Source organism: Alternaria ethzedia, assembly GCF_023757985.1.
Source record: "Alternaria ethzedia strain BMP 0044 chromosome Unknown scaffold_23, whole genome shotgun sequence".
In the NCBI taxonomy this organism is placed as follows: domain Eukaryota; kingdom Fungi; phylum Ascomycota; class Dothideomycetes; order Pleosporales; family Pleosporaceae; genus Alternaria; species Alternaria ethzedia.
Genome location: NW_026056216.1, coordinates 72,893 through 85,083, shown reverse-complemented (window position 1 = coordinate 85,083; position 12,191 = coordinate 72,893). Strand labels below are relative to the sequence as shown.

Sequence of the window (12,191 nt, the reverse complement as noted above, 5' to 3'; positions counted from 1 at the left end):
ATTGCCTGCCAGAGACAAGGTATCCAATAGGAGAGTGCGGATATCGAGCCTCATCTTCGACCGGTGAGCGCATAAGTACAGAGTCAGCTCTTGTACTACCTCATCTACCGTTCAGGTGGCTTGAAATGGGGCCAGCCCGTGTCAGCTACGCATGGGTGACGTGACGGAAGCTACTTCAAGCGAATGGGCAACAGCTTTCGTCCGGGTTTGAACAGCCTGGTATCGCATACCGTCAACGTACTGGAGGTGGCGCAAAAAAGGCATACAGGCAGAAGAGATAACACTGAGACGGATATACGATGGGGTTATTGGGTGTGGGGGCGGTTCATCTTCGCGTTGGCAACGACGCGTCCGTCATTTCGCGGCGGCAACCGCGCCCGGCGAGGCGCGCCTGCCCATTACTTTACATCACGTGCTTCTGAACAATCACCTGCAACCTTGGCATCAGCGAATCAACAATTCGCTCCCTACTCGAGCACCAACACCAGAAATACTCGCGTACTGCGGTTAGTACCGCTGTTTTCTCATCGACTAAAGATACAGGATAAAGTCTCAATTACGGCTCTTAGAGCTGAAGCAACCTGGGGTGGAATAATGCTCTCATCAGTAAGCACCAACAGACCCTGAATACAAGAAATTGAAGCCAGTACGGATTAGAATAGACGCAGTAGTAGTAATACATCACGTGCTGATTATGAGCGTCCTAATAGTGGCTTCAGTTGACTCTCAATTCTAGGATGCATTGCCATCGCGCACGTCGAGAAATGTATATCAATGAAGTAGTTATTTGATAAGACAAGCTTCGTAAGCGTAGTGCTCATAATGCTCTCATAATACATAAATAGGGTATCGTTTCCCTTGGTACAGCAGGTATATACAACAAAGATTTTCCCCATGTCCAACAATGCCAAAAACACCATGCGATGCAAATATTCCATACAAAAACCCATGAACACGCCGACAACATGAGTTCAGACATGCGCCTTCTTCCTCCCTCTCTTCTCACCCTCCTTCCTCATACGCCCCAACCTAGTCCCACTACCAGGCTGACTCGCCCTCCACCACGCCAGGGGCTTAATCTTGACATGCCAACCGCACTCCTCGACCGATTCGATTCTCTGTTTCGAAACGATGTTGCGGATCTGTTCCGTGGCTACGAGGGGCATGTAATGTCCTGGTGTGAAGAACTCGCGTTCGGCGTCGCCCCGAAGCGCGGGACTTAGTCATGAGAAGAAGTACTTGGATTCGCGGAGACGAGATACGTCCCAGCCGCCCTTTTGCGGAACAGGCGGGAAGCTGAGTGGGATCCAGACTTGAATCGTGCCCTGATCGTAAGCGACACGGGAGGCAGATTTCTTCTTTGTCGCGTAACGACCGCCTTGGGGGTCTTTTGCAAGATCTTCGGCGTCCTCTTCCACAATGTCCATCGTGGATTCAGTGGTGGTGACAGCGTCCTCTTCTTCGCCCAAGGCCTCGTCCTTGACCTGTGTTTCCCTGTCGGCTGACTTCTTATCTTTGGTCTCCCCAAGAAGACTGAGCCTGTACGAGTGGAGTGCCTTGGGATCCTGATTCTCAAGCCAGATGCTGGTAGGTGTGACCATCTCTTCACCTTGCTTCCTCTTCTCGGGATCTTGACTATTTAGAAGCTCTTGCCGCTTAGCCTCGAGCGCAACTTCCTCGAATGAAGCATCTCCGTGCCGCGAGCCATTAGCTTTCGAAAGAATGCCCTTAGCTTGACGGCGCTCATGTCTCCACAGGGTAATCTTCCGACTAACGTCAGCGCCGATATGAAGGGTGGCACGGTACATAGCCCCTGCATAACGCGCAGTAAACTCTGCAGCGAGACGGTCGACGATATCTTCAGTGTGCATTCGCACAAAGGCATCGCGGAGGATGACGTTGAGGTTGGGGATATCGGAAGCGTGTGTCCAGAAACTGTCGTGTACGGCGGCAAAGTCAAGACCCATCTCGCTAGCCTTCAATGCTGAGAGCAACATGTGGCTCGCATCAAGAGAGTGGATGAAGTTGGGCGGAAACGCTTGAAGTTGTTTGCGTTTGTCGACTTCATCCTGCTGGGACTTCTTGGCGACTGTAATGTCTTGGATCTTGGTCTTGATCTTTTGGAACCCATCTTTCCTGTAGGGCTGCACAATGGGCATCTTCAGCGGGGTGGTCCAGATGATACTAGTCGTAAAACTCTCCATAGCCTTGTTGAGTTGCTTTAGTTGACCTGCAGAGACCTTTTGTGGCGCCTTGAATTTCGGATCGTATAGTGCCCCAGAAGGGTCTGCGCCATCGAAGCGGTCTTTAATCCGTTTGATCTGCTCAGCAGTGATTGATGTCGTTATGCGCTCGCCACATTCGCCAAGCCAGTATTGGATTTCTTGAGCGCCGTTGAAGATTTTGCCCAAGGCGTCAAAGATCTTGTAGGCAATGTACAACGCGACGCTTCCGAGCGAAGAAACCTGTTTTGTAGGCTCGAAATTAGGGAACAAGTTGCGTAGCTCGTCTTGCACCTGCTGCTTCGCACCCATGAAGGTAACTCCATAAACATTAGTCATGACTGTTCGCTTCACAACTTTGCGTGTGATGTGACCGTTGATGAAGCAAGCTTGTGCTAGACCTTTCTCGGCGTCTTTTGCGACCATCTCTTTGACAAGTTCGGCAACACCAGTGTAAATGTCCTGTGGCCTGTCGGAAGGCTCAAGATTGACCTGACGAGCACCGGCGTAGTCACCACCGAGCGCTGCGTAATGTTGGAGTCCGTTACATGTTCCATCCTGATGAACAGGTAACTGTGAAACAAAACGAGTCGGATCAGGCAGATCATGGGCGTTCTTCAGCTCCATGCAGCAAGACAAGCATTGCCATGGGTCTTCCGCCTGTGTCCACCACCGTCTGCCGCCCAAGGGATTCGTCGCAGAGTCGTAGATCTCTTCCAGATTATCCATGGTGAATTGTTCACGTTCTCGCAGACTAGCCTTATCGTAACCGTAAAGGTTGGCAAGATGGATCTTGAGCCACTGTAAGCCGACAGTACCGAGCTCTTTGCCATTCGCAAACTTGAGGAGTCCTCTCGAGATATCGGATCCGATGTGATTGAGGATAGGCGGGATTGGATAGGCACGACCTCGGAAGTCGACGCTGTGCGGGAAGAATATCTGCTTTTCGTTCACGTATGCTCGCGCCGTCTCTAGCTGGAAGTTTTGGAAACACCGCTGCGAATGCAGACCACCCACGCTGTTCTCGTATTCCTTCAGAGCCCTGCCCCACTTCGCCCGTTCCTGTAATGTGGCATCTCCAGAAGGTTCTTTGGGACGTTTGAGGTTAGTAACAGAGTCTTCTCCTACGAGAGACCCGATACTCTCGCCAGAGTTCCACGCCTGAGCCATGACCTCGAAGACAGGAGTGTTGATCTGCCAAGGTACACGACCGAGCACGTCCAGACCAGCCATGACTTTGTTCATGTCACCGTTTTCGATGGCTGACTTGGCATAAGCACGCTGTGCGCTATCACCCGCCTTTTGGCGCACGACCTTCTGCGGGATGGTGTAGTACCCCCCATCTTCAAAACTGGACCATGGTTTGGGTTCTACTACCATTGGTAGCCTGACTGAATGGATGGCATGCACAGAATCGGTTCGTAACTTGGTAACGAGCTCATGGTGAGGCACGAGTAAGCCGAGCTTTTTGCCTTGATGATATCCGACTGCATGATGGAAGGCGGCCATATTACGGGACAGCGTCTTGCCAGTTCTGGGGTCGTTTGCGGTCACAGTGAGGGTTGCGCTTTGAAGCAAAAGCTCTAGACAGAGAGCCCCAATCCGGGTTCGTACAGATAGTGGTATGTCGGCCTTTTCGATTTGATAGCTCATTTTCGGAGGTGTTGGTGTAGAAGAAGCCCCTTCGGTATCTTTAGTCTCTTTGGAAAGTTTCTCAACCAAATTCATCCTGGTCTGCTTGCGCTGCTTGCGGAGGAAAGCATCACGTCTCGTTTGTGACTCGGCGTTGAGGTAGTCTTGGACGTCAGTACCGATGGAAACAGACAGAGCGGCGACTTTGTAGGCGGAGTTGTCTTCGTCTTTGCCCTTTACTGCAGCCTGAGTAGCGCGAGCAACCGTGATTGCGGCCAACTTTTCAGGCCTGCATCTCTCCAGCCAAACACCGTAGGAAAGGGCTTCATCACGAGTCTTGACCTTTTCGGGATCGGACAACGTGTCCTTGACGTTTGCAATACGCTGCTTGAACAGCGGTACGAGGGCCAAGTACCAGCCATACATGATGGCCTGTATGGGCTTGGAGTTCATAACGCCATATATGCCAATCTCTTGCATCTTCTCATCTTCTTGTTTCCATCTCTCAACAGCAGCTTCTACTCCATCTTGTTCTATCTTCAGTTGTCGTGCGTATGCGTAGGCCCTGTCCTTGTCTTCTTGGGTCCCAGGCATATCGTGCGGATAGGGAACGCTTGACCCATCGTCGAACATCGTCAGGGCTTGCTTCAGCGAGTCGAGACCCATGCCCTTCTGCCTCACGGGCTTGATGGGCTGTGCTGGGTTGGACACCAGGCCGTGGTCTATGAGGTTCTTGCGACCGGAGGGAGTGGCGACGTGGAGATCCTGGACTTCTTCGACCGAGGGGGGTTCGTTGAAGGACTCCGGTTGCAGGCGGATCAATAAGTCCCACTCCTCGTCGGAGAATTCGGGGGAGGCGTTGATCTGGTCGAGAACATGGTCGCCGTGTCTGCGTGCGGTTGCAATGTATTCCCGTACTGCGTTTTCCTGTGCGCCCTCTTCTAGGAAGCTCATAGCCGCCCGGATTAGGGTAACAAAAGTCTGCGCATTGGGCTGGATGCCCTTGGCGACCATGTTGTTCTTGTACCAGTCTTGGACCTTCTGCATGCCCTCGGCGCTTGGATCCATCTGGTTGCTTTCGAGCAGCGTCTGCAGATAGACATTGTTGGCATCCAAGAGCTCTGCAGCTTCGGGATTGAAGACGGAGGCGAGGCGGGCGATGATGCTGGCTGCCCGGTCCAAGCGGCCAACTCGCAGACAGGCGTAGAGATTCTGGTGTAGCTCGATCGGGTCGGCACCGAGGCCGTAGACAGAACGCATCGGTGGGGATGCCGCTAACGTGTCACGCACGACGAGAGGATTTGTGGCGTCCCATGGCTGGAGCCGCGACAGCTCAGGCGATTGGAACTGGCGTCCCAGCGACAGCGCAAACGGGTCGAAGGGGAGGGCCGAGGGCGGTGGGGGTTGCATCTGCGCAGACGTGGCGAGGGAGCGTGTCTCGTGCCGTGACGACAGTGAAGTCGGCCGTTGCCGCTGCCGTTGCCGTTGGCTGGCATCATGTGGTGTGTGTGAAGTCTTGCGGGAGAGGGCTGGGCAGAGCCATGGCAGCGTCAATTGCTGCGACAGCGTCGAGGGCGTCGTGTAGGCATTCCTGCGGATGTTCCGCCCTAACGCTCGTGAGAGCATGTCGTGGGAAGGAGCGTGGCGCGTGCAAGTCTACGGGGTATTAAACAGATAAGAAAGAAAGAAAACCTAGACTGCTCAACGCCAGAAGACAAGTGGAAGGGACGATGCAGTGAATCGGGGGTAACAACTGGACGTCGAGTTGCCTCGCAGTTGAAGTTTCTCTCTCATGGAAATTTTGGCCGACCATCAGATCCATGCCCGCGTCATCACCGAAACGGCATCGCCCCACCTTGGCAACTTCCTCGCCACCCGAGCCACTAGCCACGGCCCTGCGCCTCTAGCACGAGATGATTACATAACATATCGAGCATTCGCATCAGTACCAGATGACAGTGGTATTATACAAAGGTACATTCGATATGGACTCATCATCCTTCTACACTTTCAGCTGTAGGTCTCGTAATCGTCCTCTCCCTCGTAGACGTCGCAACAGGTAGCGCATCCTCTATCAACTTCTCCAATTCATCGTCAATCGGCGCATCGAACATTTCCACCTCCCTCGTCTCGTCATCCACCCAATCACTACCATCCTCGTCTCCGAAGCAGAACAAATCGCTAGCTTCACCCGCAACAATCTTCTTATGCTTGCCCTTGGGTATCTTGCAGCCTCCAACCTCCGTGCGGAACAAGTCGGCATATTCTTTCGCCACGGTAGATATGTTTGCAGGAGCAATTAGCTTCCCGTCATAGAGAAGGTGGGGAAGGTGAGGTATCTCGGGGAGGTCGCCTTTGAAAGGCAGCGCTTGGTGGAGGGGCACTGAGCCTGGGATGACTGGCGGTTCGGGGCTTTGTGGTGGCTTGGGTGGTGTGTCGGCGCGCAGAAACGGCGCATCTGTCTCTTTTGGTATGACTGGACTTTCTTTTCCGTCCTCAGATGGAGTCGCGGAGAATTCCTCAGGGATGTGATATAGTTCGTTGTGGATGGTGACCAATGCATTTTCCATCGCTGCTGGATACAGAAGGGAATAACCCCGCGCGCGCATAAACTCGAGCATATACTCTGTCCATGCCGGAAGGGTCTCGGAAACCAGCTTTTCCCGAGACGTTGACTTGGCCGACTGCTGATGTTTCACAACACGGTTGCTAAGGAATGAATGCCATTCTGCCCATTTGTCTCCCAATAGCAACGCCGCATGGCTGTTCGGAGCCTGCCACATGTAAGGCACACTCTTAGCGTCAGGATACAATTTCTTGTACCGATCTGTGTGCATGTCGCTAGTCGAAGGAGCCTCCAGCTTTGTCTTGCCATCTAAGAGCGTTGGTGGTAACTCCAGGCTCATGCCCATGAGCTTTTCGTTATCCTCTGCGCCGTAAGTGGAGTACTTGTATTCCAACAACGCATACTTGACGAAGTGGAAGTACTGTGGCGACAGTTGAGCCTGCGATGAGAGTAGCAGCACGTGCGAGTTGGCTGTGCTTGCAGGGTAGAACAATTCTAAGAAACGTATCGCCGATTCCTCTTGATCATGGCGGTGGGTTGAGATGCGGCGTCTGATGCTGATGCCGCTTCCTGTCGTCGGGTTGTCGCTCTTCGGGGGCCATTTGAACTTCTCAATGTGCTCTTTGACTGATACGTCGAGCTCGGCTGGTAGCTCGATCGTGATGCGGGGCAGTGTCAGACCGCTGTAATCAGCATCTTTGATCGACTCCAGCAGTCGAAGGACACTGGATGAGCCTGACGGGACTTGAATCAGAATGTCTACAGTGGGATCGTGCCAGTGTTTGAGCGAGCCGGCGTCAAGTCGCGAGACCCAGGCGAAGTCCTCTAATCTGTCCTTTGGTACTTCGACAAGAGGCATCTTTAGTGCACCGGTTTTACTTCGCATGCCGCGCACGAAGAATGCGTCTTCAGACATTGAGTCGTCGATAACGACTGCTTGTGGATGCAGGAAACTGTTGATGTGCGACATGGCTCCCGTCACCGCCGTCTCAGCGCGTACATCGGTACTGTACCTATACGCAGATTTTGATTAGCCCGGGCTATTTTGAAATGATATACGTGGTCTAGACATGTGCTTGCCACCACGACATCCCTTTGGTACTTGGGCGAGTGTACATACTCTGTATAATCCGGTCGCGCATCATGCCACACGGCAGGACACTTAACCTTGTCTATCCCATTTATCTCTAGCAAATCTTCTATTGGTATGTCCTCCCTCCCCATGAAAGTCGCGTGTACGTGGTTCCTGTTCCATTGCGACATGTCGCACACCATCGGCAAAAGCGTCGAGACGCTCTTCAGATTCGACATGGCAAAAAGTATATTCCTATTCTTCTTTTCGTAGCCACCCGTTGCCGAAGCAGACGAACGCAGCGAGCTAGCGAGACGGAAGAAGCGTATCTGTCCATCGTATATGTGTGGAATTGCATCTCCGCGTCTGGGTTTTTGTATGCCCGGGGGCGCTCCCGTAGGTTCGTCGTCGTTGCCGGTCGCACCCGGCTTCTGATACGTCGATGAGATGGGCCGTCCGCGATATCGCTGTTCGACCACCGGGTCTTCGAGGTCGTCCGAGCTGCCGTGGAAGGTGTAGTACAAGAAGCATAAGGCTACTATCGCAAGCAGTATTCTTCTCCGTCGCCAGCGGAATGTGTGATTCCACATTGACCAGCTAGACTGTCGCGCGGGTTTGTATCGGTGGTCATCGTCTTTCTTGCCCAGCTCTTCATCGCCTGGGAGCGTCGTCTTTCGATACATGACGCCGCGAATGGAGCTTCGCTGTAATCACGCGTTGTACAAAGCTTATCTCTCCGCTAGCATTCATCCATGGCGATATCGGAGTAAATGTCGCGTGCGATTCTACGTGCGGGCGGCGGAAGCTGTCTGAGCATGCGACGGGTTGCTGACCTCAGCTATGGGGGTAATACGGAGGGTCCAGAGTCGAGAGAAACAGATGCGCGAATCCTAAGATCATGAAAACAACATAACGGGTGGTGTAAGGTGCTTCCAAAGGCGTGTCGGAGGCAATGGAAGAGGACATCTGGAGTTGCGATAACCTCGATTCATTGTCCTCTCGGAAAGCACATCCCTGCAACGCATCATCCCGCTCGCTTGCAGCTGCCGCCACGTGCCGTCTACGCTACTGCGAACCCTCTCCTGCTTCCCTCGCAACTGCCATCTCGTCCCAAAATCACGCGTGAGCTGCCACATCATCGCTTCTTCGACTCTCCGTATTAACGTGCTGCATACGATCATCACGCCGATTTGCAACACAGCTGCGGAGCTTTACGCACGCCAAAAGCCATTTAGATTAATCAATACGCCCACGCCGGACCAATCTATCCATCTCCTACTCACACCTTCTCATGCTCAGCCAATCGCTCATCTGCCGCCTTCAGAGCCTCGCGCAGAACCTTCTCATTCCGCGGCTTGAAAAGAATCTGATAATCCCGGCACATAGTCACCAGACTGGTAGGGTCTGAGCTGCCCCGGACAGGGTGCACGTCTACCTCCGACTCCGATACAAGCTCAAAGCTGTTCAGCATGCGCAGGAAAACGAGATACAGCTCGCGATTGGCCAACAATGAGCCTGCGCACATCCTGTAACCCAGCCCGTATGTGTGCAAAGGTGCATCCGGCTGCTCGAGCCAGCGCTCTGGGCGGAACTCGTCTGGGTCGCTCCAGACTTCGGGATCTGTGTTTTAGTCAGTATCGCTGTTCTTGGTGCTTATGGATAAGAAAAGAATTGCTTACCCATGTTGCACGCCCACGCGTTCAGATATATTGTACTGCCCGCTGGGATGAGCTTGCCCTCATACATGACATCCTTGATAGTCGCACGGGGCAGCGCCAGACGTAGTACGGTATAGTAGCGCAGACACTCTCTGACCAGTGCGACAATATATCCGCACTTCTGGTCGTCATACGCGTCCGCCAGCGGCTCGTCCTCCGAGTAAAACTTCCGGATCTCCCTGATGGCCTTTTCTTGAATGTCAGGTCTCTGAGCCAGCAACGCGACACTCCACTGCACAAGGGTCGTAATTGTGTCTAGACCGCCAGACAACATTGTCAGACTGATGGACGTCAACTCCTCCTTGTTCAGCGCGGCCTCTTTGTCCTGGATGATGTTCGCCTGGATACATGTCTTGTGGATGCCTTTCTCCATCCGCTCGTCCAACTCGCGGTTCAACTTGGTCAGATACACATCCCTTCGGCGTCGATGCTCTTTCGCAGACTTTGTGCCAGAGCTGAACGGGTTCAGTCTCAGCAGCGGAATGTAGTCTTGCAAGTTTCCGGTTGTACTACGGAACTTCGAGATGGCAGCTTCAACCTCGCATATCTCGTGAAACATGGGGTCGTGACGGCTGCTCATCCGCGTTCCCCAATTGAGAGTCAGCGCAAGAGAAAGAGAGAGGCGCTCGATCATGGGCATCGGGTTGACACCAACGGTACCGGCCTTCCCTGACTCGAATCCGTCCTTGACAAACTCTTTCGTTTCAAGATCTAGGTGGTCAATGTATGTCGCAATGGACGGCTTGTTCAGTGCGGCAGCAGCGCCCTTTCTCCTCCGTTTGAGCGAATCGTTGAAGGGTGAAGTGCCGATCGTCGTACCAGCAGTGTTTGAAAGTACCTAACATCAGTCAGATATATGTCAATATTCCCGTTTCTCTCAACTCACCTTATGGAACGTCCAGAAAACAGGTCTTGAACTCAGCGCCTGGCTATTTCCACCAAAGATCTTCCTTGCAGCCTCGGCGCTGTTCACCACGATCACCGGCTCATTCCCAAGCTGTATCTGGTATACGGCGCCAAACGTCTTACTCCATTCCCTGTACTTCTCCGCCGCGTTGTACTTGATATCCGGGATATTACCAACCAAAGGCCAATTTGTCGGCCCAGTAAAGCCCTTGATCCGCCGCGAGTATCGCACATATTCGTTTCCGACAAGGTAAGATATAGGAATAAGTATCAACAAAACGAACAAAGTGCGAATTGGATGATCTGCAAACTGCGATGATAGCAGTGGGAAGATAGTGGAGATCATGGTGTTCGCTAGTGGCTCTTTGCAGCGCTTGCCAAAACCAACGAGATGGTCAAAGGTTGATGATGGTGCCACGACGCGATAGTAGCTTTTTGCTAGCAAGAGCCGGACATTCTAAATATCTACCGTTTCTCGACCATGGCGGCTTCCCCGGGCTTGATGTGGGTGAGACCGGCTAATGCGGGGAAGAAGGTCCGCTGTTGGGGCCGCGGAATTAGGCGACTGGAGTGCGGAACTAGTGCGCGGAGGCAGCACTACGCTATTGTCGGTTGCTCTCAACATTTTCGAGGACAGGTTGAAGTTGTCGCCTTCGCGATCCAGAACGGACGTTATGTTTTCGAGCACTCGACACGCTCGTGTTGGTCTACGTCACCGCTGACCGTACTCGATCTTCATCATAGTACCACTTCCCACATCTCCGCCTCTCGTGGTCGCATCACAACTATGACAGCCTCATAGTCATTCTCGAGCAACTGTTTCAAAGCAAGCCGCCGTCATGGATTACTCGACTCATTGTTTGACGTGGCCGGGTCGCTTTGACGGCACACACGGCTCGATGTCGGTGCACGACGATGCCGTTGCCGTCTATTACTCAATATGGTCGTCGCAGGGGCTTCACGGACTCACCAACATGGCAATCCAACACCCTTATAACTCCCAACTCCCGCATATGACTCTGGCAACTCGGATTTATCACCCAACGTATCGCACACTCTTGGGAGTAGGCCGCAACTTGACCTCATCCATGAGAGAGAGAGAGAGAGAGAGTCATTTGTAGTGATGCCCAAGATGGATGTCCACGTAGCCTTTGCCAGTCTGTGTGGTGATACAGATCGCGCAAATCGACTAAATTTGTGTTCAGCTCCATATACAACACCAATCTGTGACTCCTCGGGCATGACTTGAGTCTTGTACGCTGTCGAGTATGACTGCAAGACGGTGAAGTGTCATAATCACACATTCAGCGGTATAAAAAGCTAGCAACCAGCGCTTTAATACACATGTTACCGATTTTACACAGTTACGATTCTTATCTCAACATGGCTGAATTCGACCCTGAAGATCTTGGCCTGCATCCCACATGGAGAATCGGTTCGTACAACCGTACCAAAGACAGCGTTGATAGAGTGATTCCAGCGGAAGCGAATTTCTTCATGATGTCCTATCTCGACCGAAACCTTCCGAACCTCCCACCCTTCAAGATGTATACTATCGATCAAGGGGTGGCTGAGCGTTGCTACACTACAGACTATACGCGCTTGTCGATAAGTGCTTATAAGATTCCTAATAAGAACGCCTTCGAGAATGTAATGGAACAATGCAAGGACCCCAGATGGCACGGTGCTCTTGGAGAATGGGAGGAAGACCACAAAATGTCCCATTTCTGTTAGTATCCCCCATGTCAGAGCATGCCTCGGTTGGTTTGGTACGCTGGACTAACCGAGGAAAAGTGGACGACTATTTGGGAGGCAATATAGAACGCGAACAACGCGACAATGATATTGAGGCAGCGTTGGAATTGGCCACGGCTGAGAAGGTACCAGAGAGCTCAGAGCAGGCTGTTTTCTGGATCGGAAAGTATAGTGACGAGTTCTGGGACGAGGAGACGCGCCGTATGAGAAGCGGCAGAGGACTTACCACGGAACGAGAACTTGCCGATATGATCTTCACAGGTCATAAACAGGCGTATCGCATGAGGGATCTAAGGACGTTCCACCTTTTCTTCATGAAT

At 52.6% G+C, this 12,191-nt stretch overlaps 3 protein-coding genes across 3 annotated transcripts; all 3 read right to left on the bottom strand.

The window, feature by feature from the left end:
• Window positions 1–1,223: 1,223 nt before the first annotated feature.
• Window positions 1,224–5,264, bottom strand: J4E87_007866 (uncharacterized protein; the record flags this gene model as incomplete). The annotated part of the gene is made up of 1 exon (XM_049379459.1): window positions 1,224–5,264. The coding sequence occupies one exon, from the start codon at window positions 5,262–5,264 to the stop codon at window positions 1,224–1,226; it is 4,041 nt and encodes a 1,346-aa protein (XP_049230687.1).
• A 584-nt stretch (window positions 5,265–5,848) lies between these two features.
• J4E87_007865 (uncharacterized protein) lies at window positions 5,849–8,175 on the bottom strand (the record flags this gene model as incomplete). Its single annotated transcript, XM_049379458.1, has 2 exons — window positions 5,849–7,433; window positions 7,541–8,175. 2 exons carry the CDS (start codon window positions 8,173–8,175, stop codon window positions 5,849–5,851), a joined length of 2,220 nt encoding a protein of 739 aa, XP_049230686.1.
• Window positions 8,176–8,771: 596 nt separating this feature from the next.
• Window positions 8,772–10,462, bottom strand: J4E87_007864 (uncharacterized protein; the record flags this gene model as incomplete). Its single annotated transcript, XM_049379457.1, has 3 exons — window positions 8,772–9,112; window positions 9,172–10,048; window positions 10,097–10,462. 3 exons carry the CDS (start codon window positions 10,460–10,462, stop codon window positions 8,772–8,774), a joined length of 1,584 nt encoding a protein of 527 aa, XP_049230685.1.
• Between the last annotated feature and the right edge of the window lie 1,729 nt (window positions 10,463–12,191).